At 44.0% G+C, this 24,254-nt stretch overlaps 1 protein-coding gene across 1 annotated transcript; it reads left to right on the forward strand.

The window, feature by feature from the left end:
* On the forward strand, nucleotides 1-24,254 carry vwa10.1 (von Willebrand factor A domain containing 10, tandem duplicate 1). The gene is made up of 15 exons (XM_059552547.1): nucleotides 1-126; nucleotides 1,521-1,730; nucleotides 1,958-2,242; nucleotides 2,549-2,642; nucleotides 2,780-2,908; nucleotides 4,027-4,213; nucleotides 4,466-4,635; nucleotides 4,938-5,047; nucleotides 5,279-5,395; nucleotides 5,490-5,684; nucleotides 5,983-6,115; nucleotides 21,579-21,731; nucleotides 21,972-22,067; nucleotides 22,188-22,453; nucleotides 22,605-24,254. The coding sequence occupies exons 2-15, from the start codon at nucleotides 1,533-1,535 to the stop codon at nucleotides 22,980-22,982; spliced, it is 2,511 nt and encodes an 836-aa protein (XP_059408530.1). The 5' UTR covers nucleotides 1-126; nucleotides 1,521-1,532; the 3' UTR covers nucleotides 22,983-24,254.

The raw sequence follows: 24,254 nt of genomic DNA on the forward strand, positions 1-24,254 counted from the left end.
TTTGATCATTCATGCAATCACTTTGCCTGTGGCCTTACAACATTTACGTGTGATGTTGACGTCATATGTAAAAGGATATAAATATACACAGAGCTGAAAATACATTATTCTCAAGAAAACTACAAGGTAATATCATTCTTTCTTCTTTTTTTTCTCATTGTGTAGTGTTGAATTTACTTTAGATATTTCTTGTCATGTAGTATATTACATTTATATAAGAAAGTTAGTAATCAGGTTCCAAAAATTAAATACTTAGAGTAATATATATATATATATATATATATATATATATATATATATATATATATATATATATATATATATATATATATATATATATATTATTATTATTATTATTATTATTATATATATATATATATATATATTGTATTCCCAAATGTTAGCCAAATATTTTTCTTTTTAGTGTACAGATATTTAAATTATTTTTATTTTACATTTTTATGATTTAATTAAATAGCAGCTTTTTATCAACTCACAAACCCACGGCAGTTCTTATATGAAAACCAGTTTAGGAAACCCTAGAGGAATGTAATGTTTAATGCATTTTATTATGTTGATATAAAAAAGAAATATATTTTCTTTATCTTTGCTTTTTTTAATATCAATATGGTACATTTAATGGGACGTTTAAAACAAGTTTGATAAAAAAGGAAATCTAAAATCAATCTAAAAGTACTCCAATTACATTACCAAAAATTTGTCACCTAGATCATTATTAACTACAGTTTTCATCATGTAATCTGTAATCAGTAACAAACTACAATTTTAGAGTAATCTACCCAGCTCTGCGTGTTTATTTCCTCAGATCATTTGACAACTTTCTCTTTCTTTTTTTATTAAAATGTTCTATAAAAATTCACCTTTTGTATTCCAATAAAGAAAAATAGGCTAGACAGTTTTGTGATATACATTCTGTTAAAACTAAAGATCTTCATTTGGGAGTTCATATGTTAGATTAGAGTTTGGTTACAGAAAAGTTTGCAAACATTGTTCTGGATCCCCTTCAGCATTGCACATTTCCTGAGCATAGTCTCAGCCTCAGACGTCACACCCACGGACCATTGGCCTGAAGCTGTCATTCTGAAGATCTAGATACGCGAGACTAGGTGCTGAAAGACCTGAAATGGGTGTATCAAAAGAGAATAATCCAAAATATGTTTTGTTGGGTCACCAGGTTTACGTTCAGTTTGTCTACTGTCTCAGAGGCAATTTGCTGCAGACAGCAGTACATGCAATAAACCATGAATGGAAACATAAAAAAAAAACAACAACAACAATAAACTGTTTAGATATCCGGGAGCTGATTTAAAGGCAGATAATAAGCATTTGACTTAACTAGAGTTAATCTGCAGGACTGAGACATTATTCCATTTTATCAGGGTTATTATTAAAGACACAGGCAGGAAAAATTTAAATATGGCATATTATGTAAAAAAGAAGAAAAAAAAGAATGACTTTTGTAAGAAATTAATTAATTCCCATTATTACTTTTCCCACAGTTGTGGACAGCCATGGTGTCACTGGTTGTAGTGGCTGTATTTCTCCTCCAGGGGGCTCTATTTCAGCCCCCTCAGGCAGCAGCATTCAAAATCCTCCCTGCTGATCAATCCCTAACACATGAACAAATCACTAGGGCAGCTTTCCTCCGCAAGATGGCAGAGGTTTGCCGAGATGTAGCCACTTCCCAGGGCAAAGACTTTACGCTTCCTGTAAGAATATGAGCTTTAGCAAATTTGTGGACTACACGGGCTGTTTACAAATGATTTAATCACAACTTTACTATTTTATAAATTTTTTTTTTAAAAAATTACTAGTAGTTTTTTATATTAACTTATGATTAAATATTTTTATTTATTTTATTAAATATATTATTTATGCATTATTTTGTTAAATATATTATTAAATACCCCCCCCCCCCCTATACTTCCCACTTTAGATCAACAGCAAACTGACTGCAACTACCGTCCAGAGAGCCTGCTCAAATGCATATTCTTCCCTCTTGAAACTATCCTCTTTCAATCTGGCTATTGTTCAGACTTCCCTTAGCAATGCAGCTGTGGATAGAAAGCAGTTCAGTACTGCTCACCATTTCGATGATGAAGATTTCAAAAATGGACGAGACCTCATTACTAAGGGTGTAGCTGCTGTGAAAGTCAGCATCAAACAGGGGAACTATTTGTCCGCCCGCACCAGTCTTGGGATTGTATCTCATACTTTACAGGTATGTTAATCCTGGTTAGTCCTTACAATATGTGTGTGAAGCATATTTTAATTTTATGCTGGCCTCATGCCATAAAATCTAAAATTGTTGAGGATTTTAAATAAAAATCAAGATCTGCATTTTTCTTTTTAAGATTAGAATTTAATCTAAATTAAAAATTAAAAAAAGCACAATAAAACTGCTCAGTATTATTACACAAAGTATACTGTGTTCAGCATTGGCTTTGTCAGTGGTTTATAATGAGTAACAATAGGACTACACTGAGTATATAAATTTGCAAGTTAAAAAAAGTGTTTTTGTGTTCAGGATTTCTATAGCCACAGTAACTGGGTGGAACTGGGAAGCAATGCACCTTTCAGCACACTGATCAAACCTGAGCTTCCTCTCGACAACCTAGCAAGTACTGTGCTATATACTTGTTTCTGAAGTAGTCTATGTATTAATCTCAAAATTAAATTCCACAATCAAATGTATCAAATTACATAACCTTGATATGTCAAGTAATTTGAGTGTATTTCTGTATGGATGAATGTCTAGGTCCCAATACAAAAACATGCCAAAGCTGTATCGGAGAAGACTGCAGTAACAACATTCTCCCAGAGATAATCCAGCAGAAGAAATTAACTTCAGGATATTTCCACCTTGTATTCCCATTCAAACCTGCAGGTAAGGAAACTTAGCATCTCATTCATTAGCATTGGTAAGTAGTGCTGTTTTGGCTTTTTAAACTTTCACTTGTCACTTTCACTTTAAAGTAGTAGTTATCAAAGTGCTATATTTCTATTTTCTACACTGTAAAAAAAAAAAGGAAAATATAATTGAAAATATTTTGGGTCAAGAGACATTGCCACTCCATGCAGTCTGCATTTACAAACATTACAAACAAAATGGGTTGTTCTGAAGAGCAAAGTCAATTCAACCTGGGTACTGTGATAGGATGCTACCTTTGCAATAAGTAAGTTTGTAAAATTTTATCCCTGCAATATTCCACTGTCAACTGTAAGAGGTATTATTAGAAAGTATAAACATTTAGGAACATCAGCAACTAAGCCACTACACAGAAGACCATGTAAAGTCACAGAGTGGGGTCATTGAGTGCTGAGGCACATGGTGTTTGATAGTCAGCTGATTCCATAGCTAAAGAGATAAAAACATTTCATGGCATTAATATCAGCACAAAAACTGTGTGGCTTAATAGGATAGCTGTCCATGGCCAAACGGCTGCATGTGAGCTTCACATTACAATATCAAGCATCAGATTGACTGGTGTATAGCACAACTCCACTGGACACTTGAGCAGTGGAAACAAGTTTTGTGGAGTGGTAGATTCCAGGAGAACATTATCTGACTGCATTGTGCCAATTGTGAAGTGGAAACAGTTTGGGGAAGGCCCTTTTCTATTATAGCATGATTGCCCACTGCTCTGGGAGTGTGTTCCCTACTCACTGCTGTGTGTGTGAACTTGGATGGGTTAAATGCAGAGCACCAATTCCGAGTACAGGTTACCATAATTGCAAGTCAGGCCTTCTTGTCCAACTTCAGTGCCTGATCCCACAAATGCTCTACTTTATAAATGGACAAAAATGCCCACAGAAACAACCCAAAAACCTCAATTATAATGGTTAGAAAGATCCCCAGACATCCTGTTTCATCAGGTCCTTTAAATTAACTCCATCAATTACAATTCAATTGCAGCTTCATCACAGAGTCTATACAAATGCTTTGAATTGAGACTACAAAGCTCTACATTCACAGACACTTACTTTAATATTTAACTCTCTCAGGCAAGTGTAGCCATGGTGGTGCTTTTGACAGGACCAGTTCAACAGAACCAACTGGAGGCATTAACAAGGATGACATCAGTTCAGAGCATGGCTTCCTTCACCAGCGAGCTGCTGACATGGCCATCAATGCTACTATGGAACTGCTGGAAGACATCCGACTGGCAACAGGCGACCAAGCCTTTCTTCGGTAGTAGGCATTTTTCCTTCTTCTTCCTAGTAGCATAAGCAGTCCAAATGTATGCACCATATTCAATGTTTTTTGAAAGCCGTGCAATGGTGAGTTAGTCGTGCAATCAGCCATAGATATAAAATCTCCTTAACACTTCTTCTTATTCAAATCTTAAGCGTATAGTTCACACATTTGGTCAACATTGGTAAAATTATTGCTTACATTTTTGTTTCTCTTCTCTCTCTCTCTCTCTGTCTCTTTCTCTCTCAGACTGATGGGCCTCAGTCAGACCTCAGTTCTGGCTTTTGTGATTGACACCACAGGCAGTCTGTCTAACTACATCACAGAGGCCAAGAGAGTGTCCTTCAGTATCATAGACAGCAGGAGAGGAACATCAGAGGAACCTTCAGAATACATTCTAGTAAAATTTAATGACCAGGGTTAGTCACATTGTGCTATAAAAATGGACAAATCTCTGTAATTATATTGCTTTAATAACATATGATATTAACATACTATATAAATATGGATGAAATATCTTGTTCAATAAAATTAAGAAAGTCCTTTATGCATGGCGCTTTAAAATAAAATAAAACTAAAACATTCACCATATTTATGTTGTTTCTTATAGCTTGTTGAGACGGACCACAGTTTTTACACAGTTTCAACACATATTGAAAATGCACTGTGCATGTTTTTGCTCTGGTTGTGCCTTGTAGTGATGTCTTTGTGTCTCACACAGGTTTTGAACTTGTGATAAGAACTGGGGATGCAGATAAGTTCAAAGAGCAAATCAATTCCCTGTCATCATCTGATAGTTTAAACCCAGGGATGTGCCTTTCAGGACTGCTGGTGCGTGTGTGTCTTTTAAATCTTTTAGTGAAATAATCCTTCATTCAACCTATTAAAAAAAAGGTTCACACTGAAACAAGTACACTCAAAAACAAATGACAAAAAAGTATTTATTTTGAAAGTTTCCATTTGAAAGAAATCATTGTGGTGAGCTTTGACATTCACAACACAGAGAGTCATTATAATGCTCAAAGTTTTTGTCTTTTCCTTTATTGTTCCATGAATCTATAGTTGACACTGACAAGAGCTCCTCCATCATCGGATATTTTTGTTTTCACTGATGCTTCAGCAAAGGACACAGAATTAAAAAGTTCAGTTGGGGCCATGATAGAAAGCACCAAGTCAAAAGTGAGTTCCTTTAGAAAAGGTTTTGTTCTTCAGGTAGGATCCGTTGTGTTAGAGATACTTGGTCTTAAGATGTTTCTTTCTTCCCACACTGCAGGTCACTTTCCTTCTGACAAACTCCATCTCAACACGTAGTCAGCAGAATGTTTCGTTATCAAGATCACTGTCTCAGTCAGAAATACAGCTTTACAGAGACCTGACCCATGTTTCTGATGGACAAACCATAGACTTCACAAACACTACATCATCTCAGGCCACTGCAGTCATTACAGATTTAATCACTGCTGACCTGGTAAGTTCTAACAATGAGATCACAATGTTATGTTATATTTTATCAAAATATATTAACAGTACTTTTAGCATCACTGTTACATAGACATGCATGTTATAATGTAAATGTAATTTGCTTTATATCACCAGTAGTATCCTAATTTAGTTTGTGCTGTTCTGTTCTTGGAGGTAACTCATGATATGTAAAAATTTTTAGCCTGAATGCACTGTAAGTTGCTTTGGATAAAAGCGTCTGCTAATGCATACATTTAATTTATTTAACTCTGTAAATCTAATGTTATAAGACCTGTTTCTTGAAGGTGACTGTTCTTCAGGCAACGAGAAATCCACCTAAGGCAGAAAACTTTTCTTTTGTGCTGGATCCAACTCTGTCCAATGTGACTGTGTATATCAACGGAGACTCTCCAGTCTTTACTCTCTACAGCCCTACTGGTAAACCAACACATTAATGAACAGAATGCTCAGCCACTTTACTGTACTGTACTGTACATATTCAATTAGTTTTTTAATTTATACTCAACCCAAAATGAAAATTCTCCCATTTACTTAACCTCATGCCGTCCCAGATGTATTTGAGTTCCCTTTCAAGGGAACTTCGAACTGCGTCCTCTAGGGGTCGCTATGGGGAATGCCTCGTTGTGACCCGTGTCTGAAGCATACAATAAAAAAACAACAACAACAAGTTGGCCTGCAACAGCCCCTGACGTCACTACCGGTGCGACTAAAAAAGGGGCCGGGAGAACAGGTCATTCTCTTTTTCGTCTTCACTTCACTTTTTTTTTTAAGCGTACAGTTTTTAGGAGTGCATGTTTCTTGCCAGAGGTTTTGCTCTGATACCGGCAGTTTCACAGCTTGCATGCTGTGCTGTCTGTGTGCTGAAGAGCAAGCGCATTCAGCTCTCGAGGGAGTTAGATTTGCTCTGTGTAGTAAGTTCGTGTGGGCAAGGAAGAGGACAAAGGGGTCGGCAGGACTGCTGACGTATTTATTAAACAGAAAATAACTTAAATTTTGTAAACACCAAATGGTGACTTCTATTCTGACACGCTGTCACAGCACTTCCGATTTACTCCTTCCGGTTTCGTTTCCGGCTTCGCGTCAGCAGTCCGTCTCTCTCTCACTTGCTTCCGTCTCCCCTGGCATTTTATACTCTCTCCACGCCAATTACTGGAACTGATTCTCTCTCCCGCTGCAGACTTCGCTAAACCACGCCCCCCCTGCCACATACCCCCACCGCCCGACTCAGGCCGGGGAGCCATCCGGCCTGTAGCCCCCCCCCCCCCCCCCCATTTCTGGAGAGGAAGTCGGCCACCCCCATCTGAACACCCGGCCTGTGGACCACCTTGAACTTAAACGGCTGAAGAGCTAGATACCAACGAGTGATCCGCGCGTTGGTATCCTTCATGCGGTGGAGCCACTGCAGCGGAGCGTGGTCCGAACAGAGGGTGAACTCCCGTCCCAGGAGATAATAGCGGAGGGTGAGGACGGCCCACCTGATGGCAAGGCACTCTTTCTCTATGGTGCTGTACTTAGCCTCTCTCTTTGAGAGCTTCCGGCTAATGTACAGCACCGGCCGTTCCTCCCCCTCTATCTCCTGGGACAGGACTGCCCCCAGCCCCCTGTCCAACGCGTCTGTCTGCAACAGAAAAGGGAGAGAAAAATCAGGAGAGTGTAACAACGGCCCGCCACATAGAGCCGCCTTGACCTGGGTAAAGGCCTGCTGACACGGCTCCGTCCACTGGACCGTATCTGGCACCTCCTTTTTAGTAAGGTCAGTCAAAGGGCTGGTGAGGTCCGAATAATTAGGAACAAACCGTCTGTAATATCCCACCAGCCCCAAGAACTGCCTTACCTCCTTTTTGGTCTTGGGACGTGGGCAGGTCGCAATAGCGGCTGTCTTATCAATTTGGGGACGCACCTGTCCATGCCCCAAGTGGAAGCCCAGATACCTTACCACCACACGCCCAATCGCAGGACAGCCCTCAGATGCTGCATACGCCGCTGCCAATCATTGTTAAATATAATGATATCATCCAGGTAGGCAGCCGCATATGCAGCATGGGGCCGCAGAATCTTATCCATGAGGCGCTGAAAGGTAGCAGGTGCCCCGAACAAGCCAAACGGAAGGGTAACAAATTGGTGTAAACCAAATGGCGTTGTGAAAGCTGTTTTTTCTTTGGATAAGGGAGACAAGGGGATCTGCCAATAGCCCTTAGTTAAGTCCAATGTCGAATAAAAGCGAGCCGTGCCTAGCCGATTGGCATTGGATACGCGTCGAATTTCGACACAGCATTCACCTTGCGATAATCCACACAGAACCGGACGGAGGCGTCCGTTTTCGGAACTAAAACTATCGGGCTTGCCCAGTTACTGTTGGATTCTTCTATTACCCCCATGTCAAGCATAGCACCTAATTCAGCCTGAACTACTTTTTTCTTGTGCTCAGGTAAGCGATACGGCCGGCTGCGAACTACCACGCCCGGCTCGGTCTCGATATGGTGCTGAATCAGGTTAGTACGGCCCGGTAGGGGCGAGAAAATGTCTGCAAATTCTGCCTGTAACTTCGTTAAATCAGTGAGTTGGGACGGCGAGAGGTGATCTCCACCTGGAGCCAGGGCGAGGGATTGTGGTTTGATATTCGCCTCTGGACCGAGATCATCCTCCCCCCCAATCACCGTTGCCAACATCACTGATTCCGCCTCATTCCATTTTTTAAGGAGGTTGAGGTGGTAAATTTGACGGGCCCCGTTCCTATCGGACCGTATTACCTCATAATCGAGATCTCCGACTTGTCGTGCGACCTCAAACGGTCCCTGCCACTTAGCCATTAATTTAGAGCTCGACGTTGGGAGTAATACAAGTACTTTCTCTCCAGGTGCAAATTTGCGTAACCTAGTTCCCCTGTTATACAGCTGGCTCTGGCGGTCCTGGGCTTGTAACAAATTCTCCATTGATAGCCGCCCCAATGTGTGGAGTTTTGTTCTCAAGTCCAGCACGTATTGAATTTCGTTTTTGCCCTGAGAGGGTCCCTCCTCCCAAGTTTCTCTCAGGACGTAGAGCACCCCCCTGGGCTGGCGCCCATACAGAAGCTCGAAGGGGGAAAACCCCGTGGAGGCTTGTGGGACCTCTCGCACAGCGAATAACAAGGGCTCTAGCCACCTATCCCAATTTTTGGCGTCTTCGTGAACGAACTTACGGATCATGGATTTAACAGTGCGAATAAATCGTTCGACTAGACCGTTGGTTTGTGGGTGATAGACGCTAGTTCGAATCGATTTAATGCCCCAACAACCCGTACAGTTCGCGTAGCGTACGTGACATAAACGCCGTGCCTTGATCGGTGAGGATTTCTTTTGGAACCCCCACCCGGGAGATAAGACGAAACAGGGACACTTTTAGCGGAAATGTTGCGGAGGGCCACTGCTTCAGGATATCGTGTTGCATAATCAACTATGACTAATGCAAAGCGATGTCCTCGTGCCGATCGATCTAATGGCCCGATGAGGTCCATTCCAATTCTTTCGAAGGGGACCTGCATTAAGGGAAGAGGGCGCAAAGGCGCCTTTGGGGCGGCCGGTAGGTTCACCAACTGACATTCCGGACAAGACGAGCACCACCTGCGCATGTTGTCATGAATGCCCGGCCAAAAGAAACGGGTCATGAGGCGATTTAGTGTTGCGGCTTGTCCCAAATGGCCCGCCATAGGATTAGAATGAGCCGCACGGAAAAGCATTTCCGATTTACTCCTTCCGGTTTCGTTTCCGGCTTCGCGTCAGCAGTCCGTCTCTCTCTCACTTGCTTCCGTCTCCCCTGGCGTTTTATACTCTCTCCACGGCAATTACTGGAACAAGAAACAGGTGATGATAATTTCTGCCCAAACCACTCACTTACCGCTCGTCTCCTGATTCTCTCTCCCGCTGCAGACTTCGCTAAACCACGCCCCCCCTGCCACACTCTGCTGTGCTCATTGTGAGGCATTCGCTGGACTACTAAGGGAGATGTGAGTATTTCACAATTTACCCGAGTTTGTAGATGGTGTGTGCATGAGTGCGTTCGCCTCTCACAGGAATAGCAATGCATTCGCGGCAGCAGTTTAGTTAGTGACAACAGAGCGTGTTTAGCTCTTATGGTATTCTCTTAAGACTTCCTCCTTGCAAAGCAAGCACTAGCAAAATGTTTAGAGGATGTGTGCATCCATGTCATCGTTATTTGATACCCGATGACACACACAATCTCTGCGTTGTTTGGGCTAAGAGCATGCACGCAATGTCCTTTAGGAGGCAGTTTTGTGTGCATTTGTGAGCGTTTAAAAAAAAAGAGAAAAAAGTTCCTCTCTTGGTTGTCTCTATTTTTGAGGAAAGTGGGACAGACATTTGCTTCCCGCGAGCTGTTGGAGGTTATGGATCACACCGCAGCAAGGTTGGACCTGCCGTGGAAGCGTGCTAAGAAGGTGACGCTGCGATGTTGTCTCGATGAGCGTTATCTTTCTGGCCATAGCCCTCCAGCTCATGTGAGCCTTCCATTTCTTCCTGATCTTCATACAGAGATCGAGTAGAAATGGAAGAGGCTGTTTTCCTCATGCATCCATCAATTTCAGCATACAAGTATGTTATATCGAGGTGATGCACAAAAATGGTTTCAGGATGAGGTAGCGGAGTTACGCCGCATCACGGATTTTGCCCTCTGTGCTACTAAGAAGGCAGCCTCTGCCATTGGCAGGTCTAAGGTGGCCATGGTATGAATGGGGAGACATCTGTTGGTGAACCTGGCAGATATTGGGAAGAAATTAAGACTTTCTTCTTGATGCTATGGTCTCGCCTTCTGAATTTTTTACCGCCTCCATTGAGACGGTGGTCAAGAGGTTCAGAGAGGTGAAAGCATGTTCAGCAGCCTTCAATCCTTCACGAACATCCAGGTCTGAGCCCGAACAACATAGGGGTCCTGGTCGGTCTCGGTCTGAGGATCAGAGACTGGTACAGAAGGCTAGTGTTGCGGCTCGCACTCCTCCCCCACCTGCGGCTAGGTGTAGGAGGAATCGCGGGTGAAAGGAAGATAGGCAAAGGGAGGCGATCCAGACAAGGTGTCATCACTTTCATCCGGATCAGAGTGATACTTGAGTATCTACTCGCTCCCTCTCTTGAGTGAGGCTCCAGCACGGAGCGCTGAATCTATATATATATATATATATAGATCCATTCTATATATATATATATATATATATATATATATATATATATTGTGGCGGGGTGAAGTAGGACACAACACGAGAAGGAGGGTAAATTCCCTGAATGGTGGATTTATTAAATGAACCGGTGAGAGAACCGGCGGTGCTGTGAGGTGGTTTGGGTGTTCTGTGCTCTGCGTCTTGTCTTGGAAGTGCTCTAGTGCTGCGTGGGTCCGTGCTCTCCTGTGGCGTTGGGGCTGGCGGTCACACGCTGCTGTCTAGGGCAGAAGGAAAAGACAATGTTAGCCGTTTCTCTTGGATACATCTCTCACCTCTGTGGCTGCTTGCGGGGTTTAAAAGGGCAGCGGCTGATGACACGCAAGTGTGGCCACTCAGCCTGTGATGAGTAGGCGCAGGTGTACCTGCGCCGTTGCCGGGGTGACGCTGATGAGCGCCCGGGACACGTGTCACAATATATAGATAAATATATAGATAGATAGATAGATAGATAGATAGATATAGATAAATGCATTGATTGGCTGGTGGTTATGCGTTTATAATCGTCTGTGAGATTCTTTGCAGTGTTCTTCCGGGCTGGATTCATAACCAGGTGCTCGACTTGCAGTGCTTCCTCACTCGTCGTTATTTTTTCCAGCTGGTATGATAGCCCTGATTCTTCATGTTTCCTGGATCATGCGGCCAGGTCATAGGCTTCCATGGGAGTCTTCTTGATCATTAGACCCCAGACACGGCACTGCAAGAATTTTCTGGATGTCTGGCCACGTCGCCCTGAGGGGCCTCCTTGTCATCTGGATATTCTTTCTTGCTTATGCAACGTTTTTCTATACTGTACAAACTGTATATTCTATCTGCATACACTACCTCTATCCATCACGGAAAAATGCATGTTTAAAATTTCAATTAAACACCGTTTAGTTTTTTTTAAGACATTTGGTTTACGAGGGCACAGGAAGTGTCCTCATAAACCATGTCATTATATATATTTGTGTCCCCATAACCATATACAAGAACACACACACACACACACACACACACACACACTAGGGTGACCAGACGTCCCGGTTTCCTGTTGCTGACAATAAGCCTATATGTGTAGGAAACACACATATATGGCTCGTATCAATATTTTATATGCAGTTATGAGAGAGGGAGAGCAGTTATATTAGGCGTGTTCGACTTGAAGCAGCGCTGCACAGAATAAACACTTGTATGACATCAAAGTACATAGAGAGCGATTCGAATGGATTGGATCTGTGTGCTCTCTTATCGCTCTCATGGTACTTTAATGTCATACAGTGATCCTTCTGTGCAGCGCTGCTTCAAGTCGAACGCGCCTATCAACTTCGTGCGATTGCTTCGGAAATCGGCAGGTCATAAAATCGTGCATCACCTCGTCTGTACGATTTTCAGATAAATTCACTTGTGACGTGTGTGTGGACATACGAGCTTCCAACCATGCGAATTCACACCGTGTACGCCCACCTTTAAGAAGCTTTAAGTACACACACTAAGCTCTGTTTTCTGAATCCATATGGTGGTAAGTGTGCACATTGAACACTTGCACACTTTCTAAAATCCACATAGGTGGTAAGTGTGTACGTAAGACACTTTGCACTTTCTGAAATCTGGTACGGTAAGGGTCACGCGCTCAGAGTTGGTTAGACCTTGGTTCCTTGGGCTCCACTCAACCAATGTGTTTTTATTTATACACTTCAAGCGTCACTTCCCTCAACATGAAGGGCTCGAGTTCTCTCCCCTTGTGAGGAGTTGAATTCCTCACTCCATGGGCTGTTTTTGCGGTAGTTTAGAAGTGCTCCCCTTTACCAAAAAGGGTTTCCTATGAGCGTGCAATTCTCTTTTCTGAATTCGGGGGTTCTCCTCTCACGTGAAAGTGGAATTCTCTGTTTTTCCCAGAGCACCTGGCATCCAGCAGCATCAGATATACTAGGCCCTTCCATCGCCTATATGATACACTGAGTTTTTGGCTAGTGTGGTGTCGTCTGCCAGTTCTCCGAAGAATCACACTCAGTCAGGGATTTTTCTCTCAGAAGAAAAGACTTTATTTCACAGAAAATAAAGCCGAGAGTCCTTGCAAGGAGATCTCCCGAATGTTATTTGGTATCTCCTTATATACACTATATGGGGCGGTTCCACATAGTCAAACTTTTCCTTATGATTACAATTTTAATACCTCCCTAGAGAGGAGAGGCCCCCTGCTTGATTTATTCTAAACAAAGGCCCTGTATGTATGTCTGACCATATGTTTCTCCTCAGTTTTGTACATTCCAGCACGTAGCTTTCTATTACCTATAAGATTATAATGGAGTAATAAGTAGCAACATAAATGGCTAGATTCACATTGATTATATACTTGATTAATTAAAATCTTACTAGTAAAAATCTTCCACATATTTTCCCCTTTGAGACTTAATAAGTCTCACATTTTTCTTATCCAGAGTGCTAGTCCATAATTCAGTCATATTAGTTACACTACCTAGTGACTAAATAAATCACATTGTATTATCACCAGTGACTAGATTATGAAATTCCACTCTGAGGGATTACTGGACCAAACATCTCTCTCCTTTTTTGACGAGGAGGGAGTAAAATATCCAGTCTCCCTATTTCCTTCTGTAATAGTACACAATGTTATAAGCGTGAGCGTGCAATTGTTTCAGCATTTGCCTGGGGTTATCACAGTTATGTTTAAAAGGCATAAAATACATACATTACATCAATAATTGAATATCACAAGATTATAAAAGTTGATCTTCAGCTCAGATACCTTATGTATCGTAGAGAGCCTCCCTGGGCTGAAGTTAAACTGGCACTTATATCCAGGGAATGGTTCCCCTTTAGACATCTTCATCATCCTCGTTAGAGTCAATAGAACTATCGTCAAAAGTTTGCTCATTTAAGTTCAGTTTGTTTAGCCATCCTTCATAATATTCCTCCAGACTCCTTTCAGTGATCCTTTGTTGATTATTAGGGACTTTTATCACTTCCATTTGCTTAACAGTAGCATTGACGATTAATGATCTTAATAAAGGTAATACACAGCAAAATAATAATCCTCCTATTAATATCGCAACTCCTAAAAACATTCCTAGTTTAATAAACCACGCTCCCCATGCTCCAAATTTCACATCAATCCAATCCCAAATGTGTTGGTCTCTTCCGGCATTTGCTGTAACTTCATTTCTTATTTTTTTAATTTTTGTCATAACTTCACTGAAAGCTCCTGCAGGGGCGGTGTTATTTGGGATAAATGTACAACATTGATCTCCAAACATAACACAAACTCCTCCCTTGTCTGCCAAGAGCCAATTAAGAGCCTGTCTGTTTTGCCATGTCATTCTACTTGTTGCATGCACTTGGTCGCCTAATAAGGTTAACGCCTCATCAGTATAATTAATGAATCTTTGTTGATTATAATAAATATAATTAATCCACTCTGTATTTTTGTTTGGTGTGATCCCCACCAGGATTGACTCAAAACCTCCTTTTATTTCATTCCTTGCCTTAAATTTCTTAGGAGATCCTCTTGGCTGTCCAATTGAGTCTAAATATACATTGGGATCTGCCTCATATCCTCTTTTAGTTCTATTGTCTTCCTTGTTCGTGCTCTGTTCTGTTCCCCATTGTGCCTGTCACGGCAGGGATCCAATGAGGCACGGAGATAGAACCAATTGCAGTTAAGTCATTTATTAAAGGGTAAACCAAAGGGGTAAACAGTCCAGGCAGGGTCAAAACCAGAATATCGAACATAAACAAGACACGAAGACAAGGCAAAGCAAGGCAAGAAGCGACGGACATGAATAACTATAGGACATTAAACAAGGACTCCGTAACACAGACTCAGACAGACCGGGTATAAATACACAGAAGGATAATGGGGAAACAGGAGACAGGTGGGGAACAATCAATTACCTAAACAAGGAGGAAGGTGACCAAATAAGGAGACAGGAAGTGATAAGGTGACAGACACCGTGAGAAAGGAGGACATCTAGTGGAAACCCAGGGACACAACCCAGACACTGTGACAGAACCCCCCCTCTACGGAGCGGCTCCCAGACGCTCCACGACAGACACAAAACAGACCAGGAGGGAGGCGGACAGGTGGAGGCTCAGGGGGAGGGATGGAGGGCCAGAAAAGAAAGACATTGGAAACAGGCACCAGAAAGTAACCACAAAACAGGAAGACCAGGAGGGAGGAGGACTGGAGGAGGTTCAGGGGGAGGGATGGAGGGCCAGACTACAGAGAGGAACAGGGACAGGAGTAAATACAAAAACAACAAACAAAAAACAACATGAAGCCCCCCAGGGCGGGGCAGAAGACCACCACGTCCTTGTGGTCGAGGCCAGAGTCCTCCAGGGCGGGGCAGAAGACCACCACAACCGTGTAGTCAGGGCAAGCGCCCCCCAGGGCGGAGCAGAAGACCACCATGTCCGTGTGGTCAGAGCAGACGCCCCCCAGGGCGGAGCAGAAGACCACCACGTCCTCGTGGTCAGAGCGGACGCCCCCCAGGGCGGAATGGAAGACCACCACGTCTGTGTGGTCAGAACGGAAGCCCTCCAGGGCGGAGCAGAGGACCACCATGTCCTCGTGGTCAGAGCGGAAGCCCCCCAGGGCGGAGCGGAGGACCACCACGTCCTCGTGGTCGACGCCAGAGTCCCCCAGGGCGGAGCGGATGACCACCACCCCCCTGGGGTCGATGCCGGAGTCCAAAAGGCCCGAGCAGCAGCCCACCCAGTGACTTGACTTGACTCTGAACGTCCAACGGTGACCCGCCCTGACTCTGGAAGGTCATCAGTGACTGGCCCTGACTCTGGAGAGTCCCCTGGGACCTGACTCGACTCTGGACGGTCAACAGGAACTAGCCCTGACTCTAGACCGGTCTTGGGCACCGAATCGGGAACGGCAACGGGCACCGCCTCGGCCTCGGGAACGGCATCGGGCACCGCCTCGGCCTCGGGAACGGCATCGGGCACCGCCTCGGCCTCGGGAACGGCATCGGGCACCGCCTCGCCCTCCGGAACCGCATCGGCCTCCGGAACAGCATCGGGCACCGCCTCGCCCTCCGGAACCGCATCGCCCTCCGGAACAGCATCGGCCTCGGGCACCGCCTCGGCCTCCGGAACGGCATCGGGCACCGCCTCGGCCTCCGGAACAGCATCGGCATCGGGCACCGCCTCGGCCTCAGGCACCGCCTCGGCCTCCGGAACAGCATCGGGCACCGCCTCGGCCTCCGGAACAGCATCGGGCACCGCCTCGGCATCGGGCACCGCCTCGGCCTCCGGAACAGTATCGGGCACCGCCTCGGCATCGGGCACCGCCTCGGCCTCCGGAACAGCATCGGGCACCGCCTCGGCTTCGGGCACCGCCTCGGCCTCCGGAACAGCATCGGGCACCGCCTCGGTCTCCGGAACAGCATCGGGCACCGCCTCGGCATCGGGCACCGCCTCGGCATCGGGCACCGCCTCGGCATCGGGCACCGCCTCGGCATCGGGCACCGCCTCGGCCTCCGGAACAGCATCGGGCACCGCCTCGGCAACGGGCACCGCCTCGGCCTCCGGAACAGCATCGGGCCCCGCCTCGGCCTCCGGAACAGCATCGGGCACCGCCTCGGTCTCCGGAACAGCATCGGGCACCGCCTCGGGAACGTCCTCTGGGCCTTGAGGAACGGTAGACGCCTGTCTCCTCCTCCTCCGCCCTCTATGTTGGCGAGCCGGTGACACCTTATCTGGAGACTCAGGCGTTGAGTCGGCCATCTTGTGCTGTGGCCCCAAGCTGGCGGGGACCTGGGACCTGACTCGACTCTGGACGGTCAACAGGAACTAGCCCTGACTCTAGACCGGTCTTGGGCACCAAATCGGGAACGGCATCGGGCACCGCCTCGGCCTCGGGAACGGCATCGGGCACCGCCTCGGCCTCCGGAACAGCATCGGGCACCGCCTCGCCCTCCGGAACCGCATCGGCCTCCGGAACAGCATCGGGCACCGCCTCGCCCTCCGGAACCGCATCGCCCTCCGGAACAGCATCGGCCTCGGGCACCGCCTCGGCCTCCGGAACGGCATCGGGCACCGCCTCGGCCTCCGGAACAGCATCGGCATCGGGCACCGCCTCGGCCTCCGGAACAGCATCGGGCACCGCCTCGGCCTCCGGAACAGCATCGGGCACCGCCTCGGCATCGGGCACCGCCTCGGCCTCCGGAACAGTATCGGGCACCGCCTCGGCATCGGGCACCGCCTCGGCCTCCGGAACAGCATCGGGCACCGCCTCGGCTTCGGGCACCGCCTCGGCCTCCGGAACAGCATCGGGCACCGCCTCGGCATCGGGCACCGTCTCGGCATCGGGCACCGCCTCGGAATCGGGCACCGCCTCGGAATCGGGCACCGCCTCGGCCTCCGGAACAGCATCGGGCACCGCCTCGGCTTCGGGCACCGCCTCGGCCTCCGGAACAGCATCGGGCCCCGCCTCGGCCTCCGGAACAGCATCGGGCACCACCTCGGTCTCCGGAACAGCCTCGGGCACCGCCTCGGGAACGTCCTCTGGGCCTTGAGGAACGGTAGACGCCTGTCTCCTCCTCCTCCGCCCTCTATGTTGGCGAGCCGGTGACACCTTATCTGGAGACTCAGGCGTTGAGTCGGCCATCTTGTGCTGTGGCCCCAAGCTGGCGGCCACCTTGTGCTGTGGCGCTGGGCTGGCGGCCATCTTGTGCTGTGGCGCTGGGCTGGCGGCCATCTTGTGCTGTGGCTCTGGGCTGGCAGCCATCTTGTGCTGTGGCCCTGGATTGGCGGCCATCTTGAGCAGTGGTGCTGGGCTGGGGACCGCCCCACCGGAAGAGACCGGAGTGGCTGGGGCATTCCACAGAAGCCGATGCTGCACATAGTACACAAACTCCCAGTAGTCCAGTGTCTCTAAATGTACCATCTCCTCCTGAGACACTGGATCATCCAGCCCGCCGTTGAAGTAGTCCTTCAAGGCCGCATCGTTGTATCCCATACCCTCGGCCAGGGACCAGAACACCTGTGCCAGGGCACCCACCTCATTGCCCTCTTGGCGGAGAGCGATCAGCCGGAGATACTTAGCTCTCCGCTCCGCCATCTTGGCTGGGGAACGGGAAAAAGACATACCGCTGGATCTCAGTGAGACGGAGTCCTTCTGTCACGGCAGGGATCCAATGAGGCACGGAGATAGAACCAATTGCAGGTAAGTCATTTATTAAAGGGTAAACCAAAGGGGTAAACAGTCCAGGCAGGGTCAAAACCAGAATATCGAACATAAACAAGACACGAAGACAAGGCAAAGCAAGGCAAGAAGCGACGGACATGAATAACTATAGGACATTAAACAAGGACTCCGTAACACAGACTCAGACAGACCGGGTATAAATACACAGAAGGATAATGGGGAAACAGGAGACAGGTGGGGAACAATCAATTACCTAAACAAGGAGGAAGGTGACCAAATAAGGAGACAGGAAGTGATAAGGTGACAGACACCGTGAGAAAGGAGGACATCTAGTGGAAACCCAGGGACACAACCCAGACACTGTGACAGTGCCATGCTAACTTCTTGAAGTAATTGTACTCTTACACATATACCTTTCCATCCAACTGGTAAAGAAGGCAATCAATAATATTTCACTTCCGCAGATCCAAAAGAAATCTGCTATTACTAATGATTGGTCTTCATAAATCTCTATTGGGGGTAAGGCTATAGTTTGATTTTCACATTTTTCAGGTGCTATCTTACTTCCTTTTGTTGTTCCGAATGCTAAAAGTTCTGGAGCTCTAGCAGGAACTCCTGATTTCCAAGAATTTTTCTTATCTATATACCAAATAATAGCACATCTTCCTTTGAATTTACCCACATCTTGGGTTCCTTTTGGTTTATGGAAACACTCATATTCTTGTTTATAATCTATGCTTTACCATTTTGGAATCTCTACTTTTTGTTTTTAAATTTTTATATTTTGACCGATATCTGAATACTGACACCAGGATCCCCAGAGTGGTCTAAAGAAATAATCTGTTAATTTAGGATTTCCTAAAAATCCTAGGCATTCAGCAATACAATATGGCCTGGTAAAATCTGTTAAATGACAAAAGTTTCTCCCAAATTGGGCACAGTTTCGGTAATCATATGGATTTGGTATGGCTATTACTTTGTTTAACGGAGATTTGGAGCACAGCAAGCAATTTTCTTTTCCTGTTTCTTTAGCTGTAAAGGCTGCCCATTTATACCATTCATTATTTTGGGCTGTATCCCATAATGCATCACTTTGACTAATGTCTTCATCACCTTGAACATCATAATCAATGCCTCTACGATTTTTGATTATCATTGGTTCTGTTGAGTTGATTACATTGTCACTTTTGTTCAAAAGTTGAAAAGTCAATGGAAGGGAAGTCAGGTTGCTTTCTATCGGTTGAGTTTGAGTCTGCATTATGAGATGCATTAGGCATAGGATGGTCTTCAGATATGTTGTCAGACTTATTCTCTGTCCTCTCCAGTTTGTCTCACAGGAGGAAAGAAGCTCCTTGTGTATCTTTTGATGAGCTCTCGTCAGTTTGCACTTCATCATGTGTCTCTGATTTTTCCTCATTGCTCTCTCCTGCATTGTCTGGTTGACTGTTTTCATTTCTTTCTGCCTTTCCTGTGGGAACTCTAGTACAGTGGTTTAGATGATACCAGGTTGTGCTTCCTTCCACTTGGACTGCTGTTGGAGTAGCTCTCACCACTGTGTAGGGTCCTTTTCTCCTGGGCTCATTCCATTTTCTCCGGAATACCCTCAGATAAACTTGGTCCCCTGGAACAACTGGACAGGCAGTCTCCGATTCCTCACTGGGCTCTTTTCTTTTTTCCTGTAAATAGATAGCTTTATGTATGGCAGTTAATTTCTTCATATAAGAACGAAGTTCCATTTGTAATTGTTCTAGAGGCGGTCCTTTATAGGGACCTCTACAATATGGCACAGGCATGGGTCGACCCGTGAGCATTTCATGCGGTGTTAAATGCGTGTTCCTGTTAGTTTGCATGCGATAACTCATTAGTGCGAGCGGTAATGCATCAATCCAATTAAGTTTAGTACTTTCACATATTTTGTTTATTTTGGCCTTGATAACTCCATTAACCCTCTCCACTGACCCTTGTGATTGAGGTCTATAAACACATCCTAGTCTCTGTTTTATTCTTAATTGTTGCAATACTTGTTTCACAGTTTTTTGTATGAATGCCGACCCATTATCTGAACTTATTTCTGATGGAATCCCAAATCTGGGAATTACCTCTCTTGTTAGAAATTTTATTACCGTTCCTGCTCCTAGATCTGCGGATGGTACCGCCTCCACCCATCTGCTAAACCTGTCTATGATAACAAGCATGTATCTTTTGCCTTGTACACGCTTTATCATATCCACATAATCGCATACAAGATGTTTAAAGGGGCCTTCAGGTGTTGGAATATGACCTATTGGTGTCACTATGCCTTTTCTTACATTGTATTTAGCACATACTTCACATGTGGACAAAAATTCATCCACCATTGCATATAAATAAGGAGACCAATATCCTTGCTGTTTAATTTTTCTTACTACTTCTCCCCTTGCACAATGGTCAAAACCATGTGCATCTGTAATAAGAATATTCAACAGTGAAGTAGGTGCAACAATGTGTCTTTCATGTGTACGCCAGATGTCCTGTGAGTCTTTTTTTAGCTCCCCTTTGATGCCACATTGATTGTTCATAGGGGCCTGCTTGTTGTTGAATTCGAATAATATCATCCAATTGAGGATGAGGTTCGATAAGTACAACAGGTGCTAATACTGCTACCTGACACCCTGAAGCTTTTTTAGCTTCTAAATCTGCTGCATTGTTTCCTTTGATGACATAGTCATTTCCCTTCTTGTGTGCTTGACATTTGATTATTGCTAGTCGTTTTGGTAGCATCATAGCAGAAATCAATTGCCCTATTTGTTCACTATGTTGGATGGGAGTCCCATCACTCTTTTTGAAACCTCTTTGTTTCCACACTGCTCCGAATAGATGACATACACCATGAGCATATGCTGAATCTGTTACCATTAAAAGATGCCAGACGGTTAATCCAGCTGAATTAATTCCTTTGGCTTTTGAAGGAGAACCTCATTCTATATGTAATATCTAATTATTATTAATATTTAGCATATACTGGAAAGGTTTCAGCACCCTTTCACAAGATCAAAAAGTCTCACTATTTATTTCCTGAACATGATGATTGATAGCATATGCTTAGCCTCCAATACCACTCCGAAGCGGTATGTGGATTTAGTGCGTTAAGGACATTTTGGCATTTGGGAAAGTCTTACACACTTACTTCCTGTTGCGTCCACATGCTCATGTGGCCAAGACTGCAGGTTTGGGTATTTGGAAAAGCCCAATGAATCGATGTGTTCTGAAGCTAGACGATAAGTGTAGGTAAGAAAAAAAAGAAAAAAAAAAGATAATTTTTAACTATAAACCATAGCTTCCAGCCAACTATTATACATCTAGGATGACATGAGATTTAGGAAATTATGATATAATTTTTATTTTTGGGTAGAGTATAGCTTTATGGCTCTATTGGATCTTTGGGCTCTGCAATTAGGATTATGTAATAATTATTATGTAAACAAAATCTGATTTAATGGATTCCATCCTTAATGTAATTATATATTTGGCAATTTCAGGTGTGTCTCAGTCGGGTTCAGTGACAGATGGTCCTCTGGGCAGCATCCTGACTGTAGGGAATCTAAAGAGAGTAAAACTCAACTCTGTCGGCCAGACAGGAGAGTGGAAGATCAGTATAAACTCTACAAGCTCCTACAACATGAGAGTTACTGGTAAAGGTTTTATTTCTGCAATAAATAACTGTTTATAACATGTTTTATAGGACATAGATTATTTACCATAAACATTTTGGTGGTGATTTCTTGCAGCGTACATTAAAAATGGGAGTAAGATACGAATTAAGTTCTTATACTGTCAGTTATCACAGAAAATAATCTATCTCTGTTTTTCAAAGCAAAGTAAGTGCTTATATGCCAATCCATAATTCAAAATTCTTTTAACTGTAAACACAGGTCAGAGTTCTGTGGACGTTCTCTTTTACTTTGTGGAGATAGTTGAGGGAGGTCATGGAGACTCATGGGGACAGAGTTTTACCCGCCCTTTTATTGGTACAACATCATGCATCATCCATCCATCCAATTTGGCTAATGTTACTGCCCCCTAATAATTTTGTTTGTCATATATGTACATAGTAATGATACTTCACTGTTTTTCTGATTGCTGATCAGGTCGGAATGCTACTTTCTATGTCTCTGTGACTGGAAGAGATTCGGTCACAGTGACTGAAGTGCTTCTAGTTGAAGCTTCAGGATCTGATTTTGTTAATGGAACTATCAAAGCTGTCGGTGCGACAGACTTCCTGGTCAACATTGACAGAATCCCAGAGTGGGCATTTGTGGTGCAGCTGAAAGGGCTGTTGAATGACTCGTCATCGGTTAGTCGATTCCAGAGACAGTCACCCACCCAGCATAAAGGATCTAGAATAACAGTCATGGTAAGAACTATATGGTAAAATATTGTTATTAATCAAATTATTAATCAAAATACACTTAATTTTACATCACAGTTTAGTACAAAAACAGTTTTAAAAACTCATCACTGTTTAAGACAAATAACATGCGTTCCCCATATCTGTTCCTCCACAGGCCCAATCACAGAATATTACACAGCCTGGAGTCCCATTGAGTCTCAACTTTACAGTGGCCACTAATACTACAGGTGGCACCTACACTATCAGAGCTCTGAATGACCAGGGCTTCAGCGTGTCTTTCCCTAGCTCTCTGATCCTTGAAACAGGGGGAAGTGTTCAAGGAAGTGTGACACTGACTGCACCCTCCGACACAGAGTCAGGGACGGATGTCAAACTCACTATTGAGGCAGAAGCTCCAGGATCCACTGACCTGAATTATGTCACACTGCAACTCACTGTCTCAACAGCAAATGCTATTTTCAGTGGATGTTACTCACTTTCTGTGTGCCTTTCTTTCTTCTTTTTTATCGTTTGCCATTTTGTATGTTTCTAAATAACATTTTAAATCTTTACTTGTCTTGAACTGTTTTGTGTAAAAGAGCCTTTGTAAATATCAAAGAATCAATGTTAAGGTTTACTACTGAAATTTAACTTTCACTTTCTGTTGTATGTGAACAGGTGCATTTGGGGCTAGTTTTTGTGGATAGTTGTGATTTCATTGTGTAGTATATACTCTTGATCTTTTTGAACGTTTATTAAAGAAAAAGTTCACATAAGGGGCATCAGCATTGTGTAAACTATTTGTTTTGTTTTTTAGCTTCCACTCTCATTCAGTTTCTCCTTGGCTCAGAGGGTTCAGGACTGAATGAATGAATTGACGTGTACGACTGATTTTTGATCTACCACTAATATTGAAATATATATTGAACCATTTTCTGGGAAAGTTTGTTATGGGGAGAGTAAGTGATGCATTGTTATGGCTCATTAACAGTTGTCAGGGAAACCAAGGCAAGTTTGCTTTGGTTAGATCAAACACAAGATGTGTGTAATTTGATAGGGCAGAATCAACAATAGTAGTTAATAAGGAAGTAAATATTCTTCCTTACTGACATTTGCACAGCCACACATTTACAGAAAGGATTATCATGTATACAGTACATAATTTACATCAAATATACTGTATGTGTGATGCTGATATTCATCATGTGTAAAGGTATAAAGGTGTAAATATACTGACAAAGGCTGTACATAAATTAAAACTTTTTTTGTTTAAAATATTTGAGGTATTATGTAATATTTTGTGAGGATTTTCCAGGTAAAGATTATACATTTTAACTGCTGAAAAATAATGTATTAAATTGTTATAATTTTAAGGCAAGGCACTACAGGATTCTTTTTGTGCATTAGTCAGTTTTGAGATTTTGGGCTATTTGGTTTTCCTAAAGTGTTGTTTCAGACTAGTGGAAAGAAAACATTTAAAATACACTTAAGTGTTTATTTTATTTCACTTTATCTATTTGCATCTGGAGATCAATTATAGTATATATTTTGCAAGCAGTTTTCTCAAAATGAGTTCAAATACATAAGTCAAACTTAATTTTTACTAGGGGGTTTTGTTTGATGTATCATTCACCTGATTTTATACAACATTTTATATTCTTAAAATCATGGAGTTTGTGTCTGTGCATATATATATATATTCTGTAAATACAGGTCAGAGTTCTGTGGACGTCCTCTTTTACTTTGTGGAGATAGTTGAGGGAGGTCATGGAGACTCATGGGTTTCACCCTCCCTTTTATTAGTACATCATACATCACCCATCCA

Source organism: Carassius carassius, chromosome 6, assembly GCF_963082965.1.
Source record: "Carassius carassius chromosome 6, fCarCar2.1, whole genome shotgun sequence".
NCBI classification, from domain to species: Eukaryota; Metazoa; Chordata; class Actinopteri; order Cypriniformes; family Cyprinidae; genus Carassius; species Carassius carassius.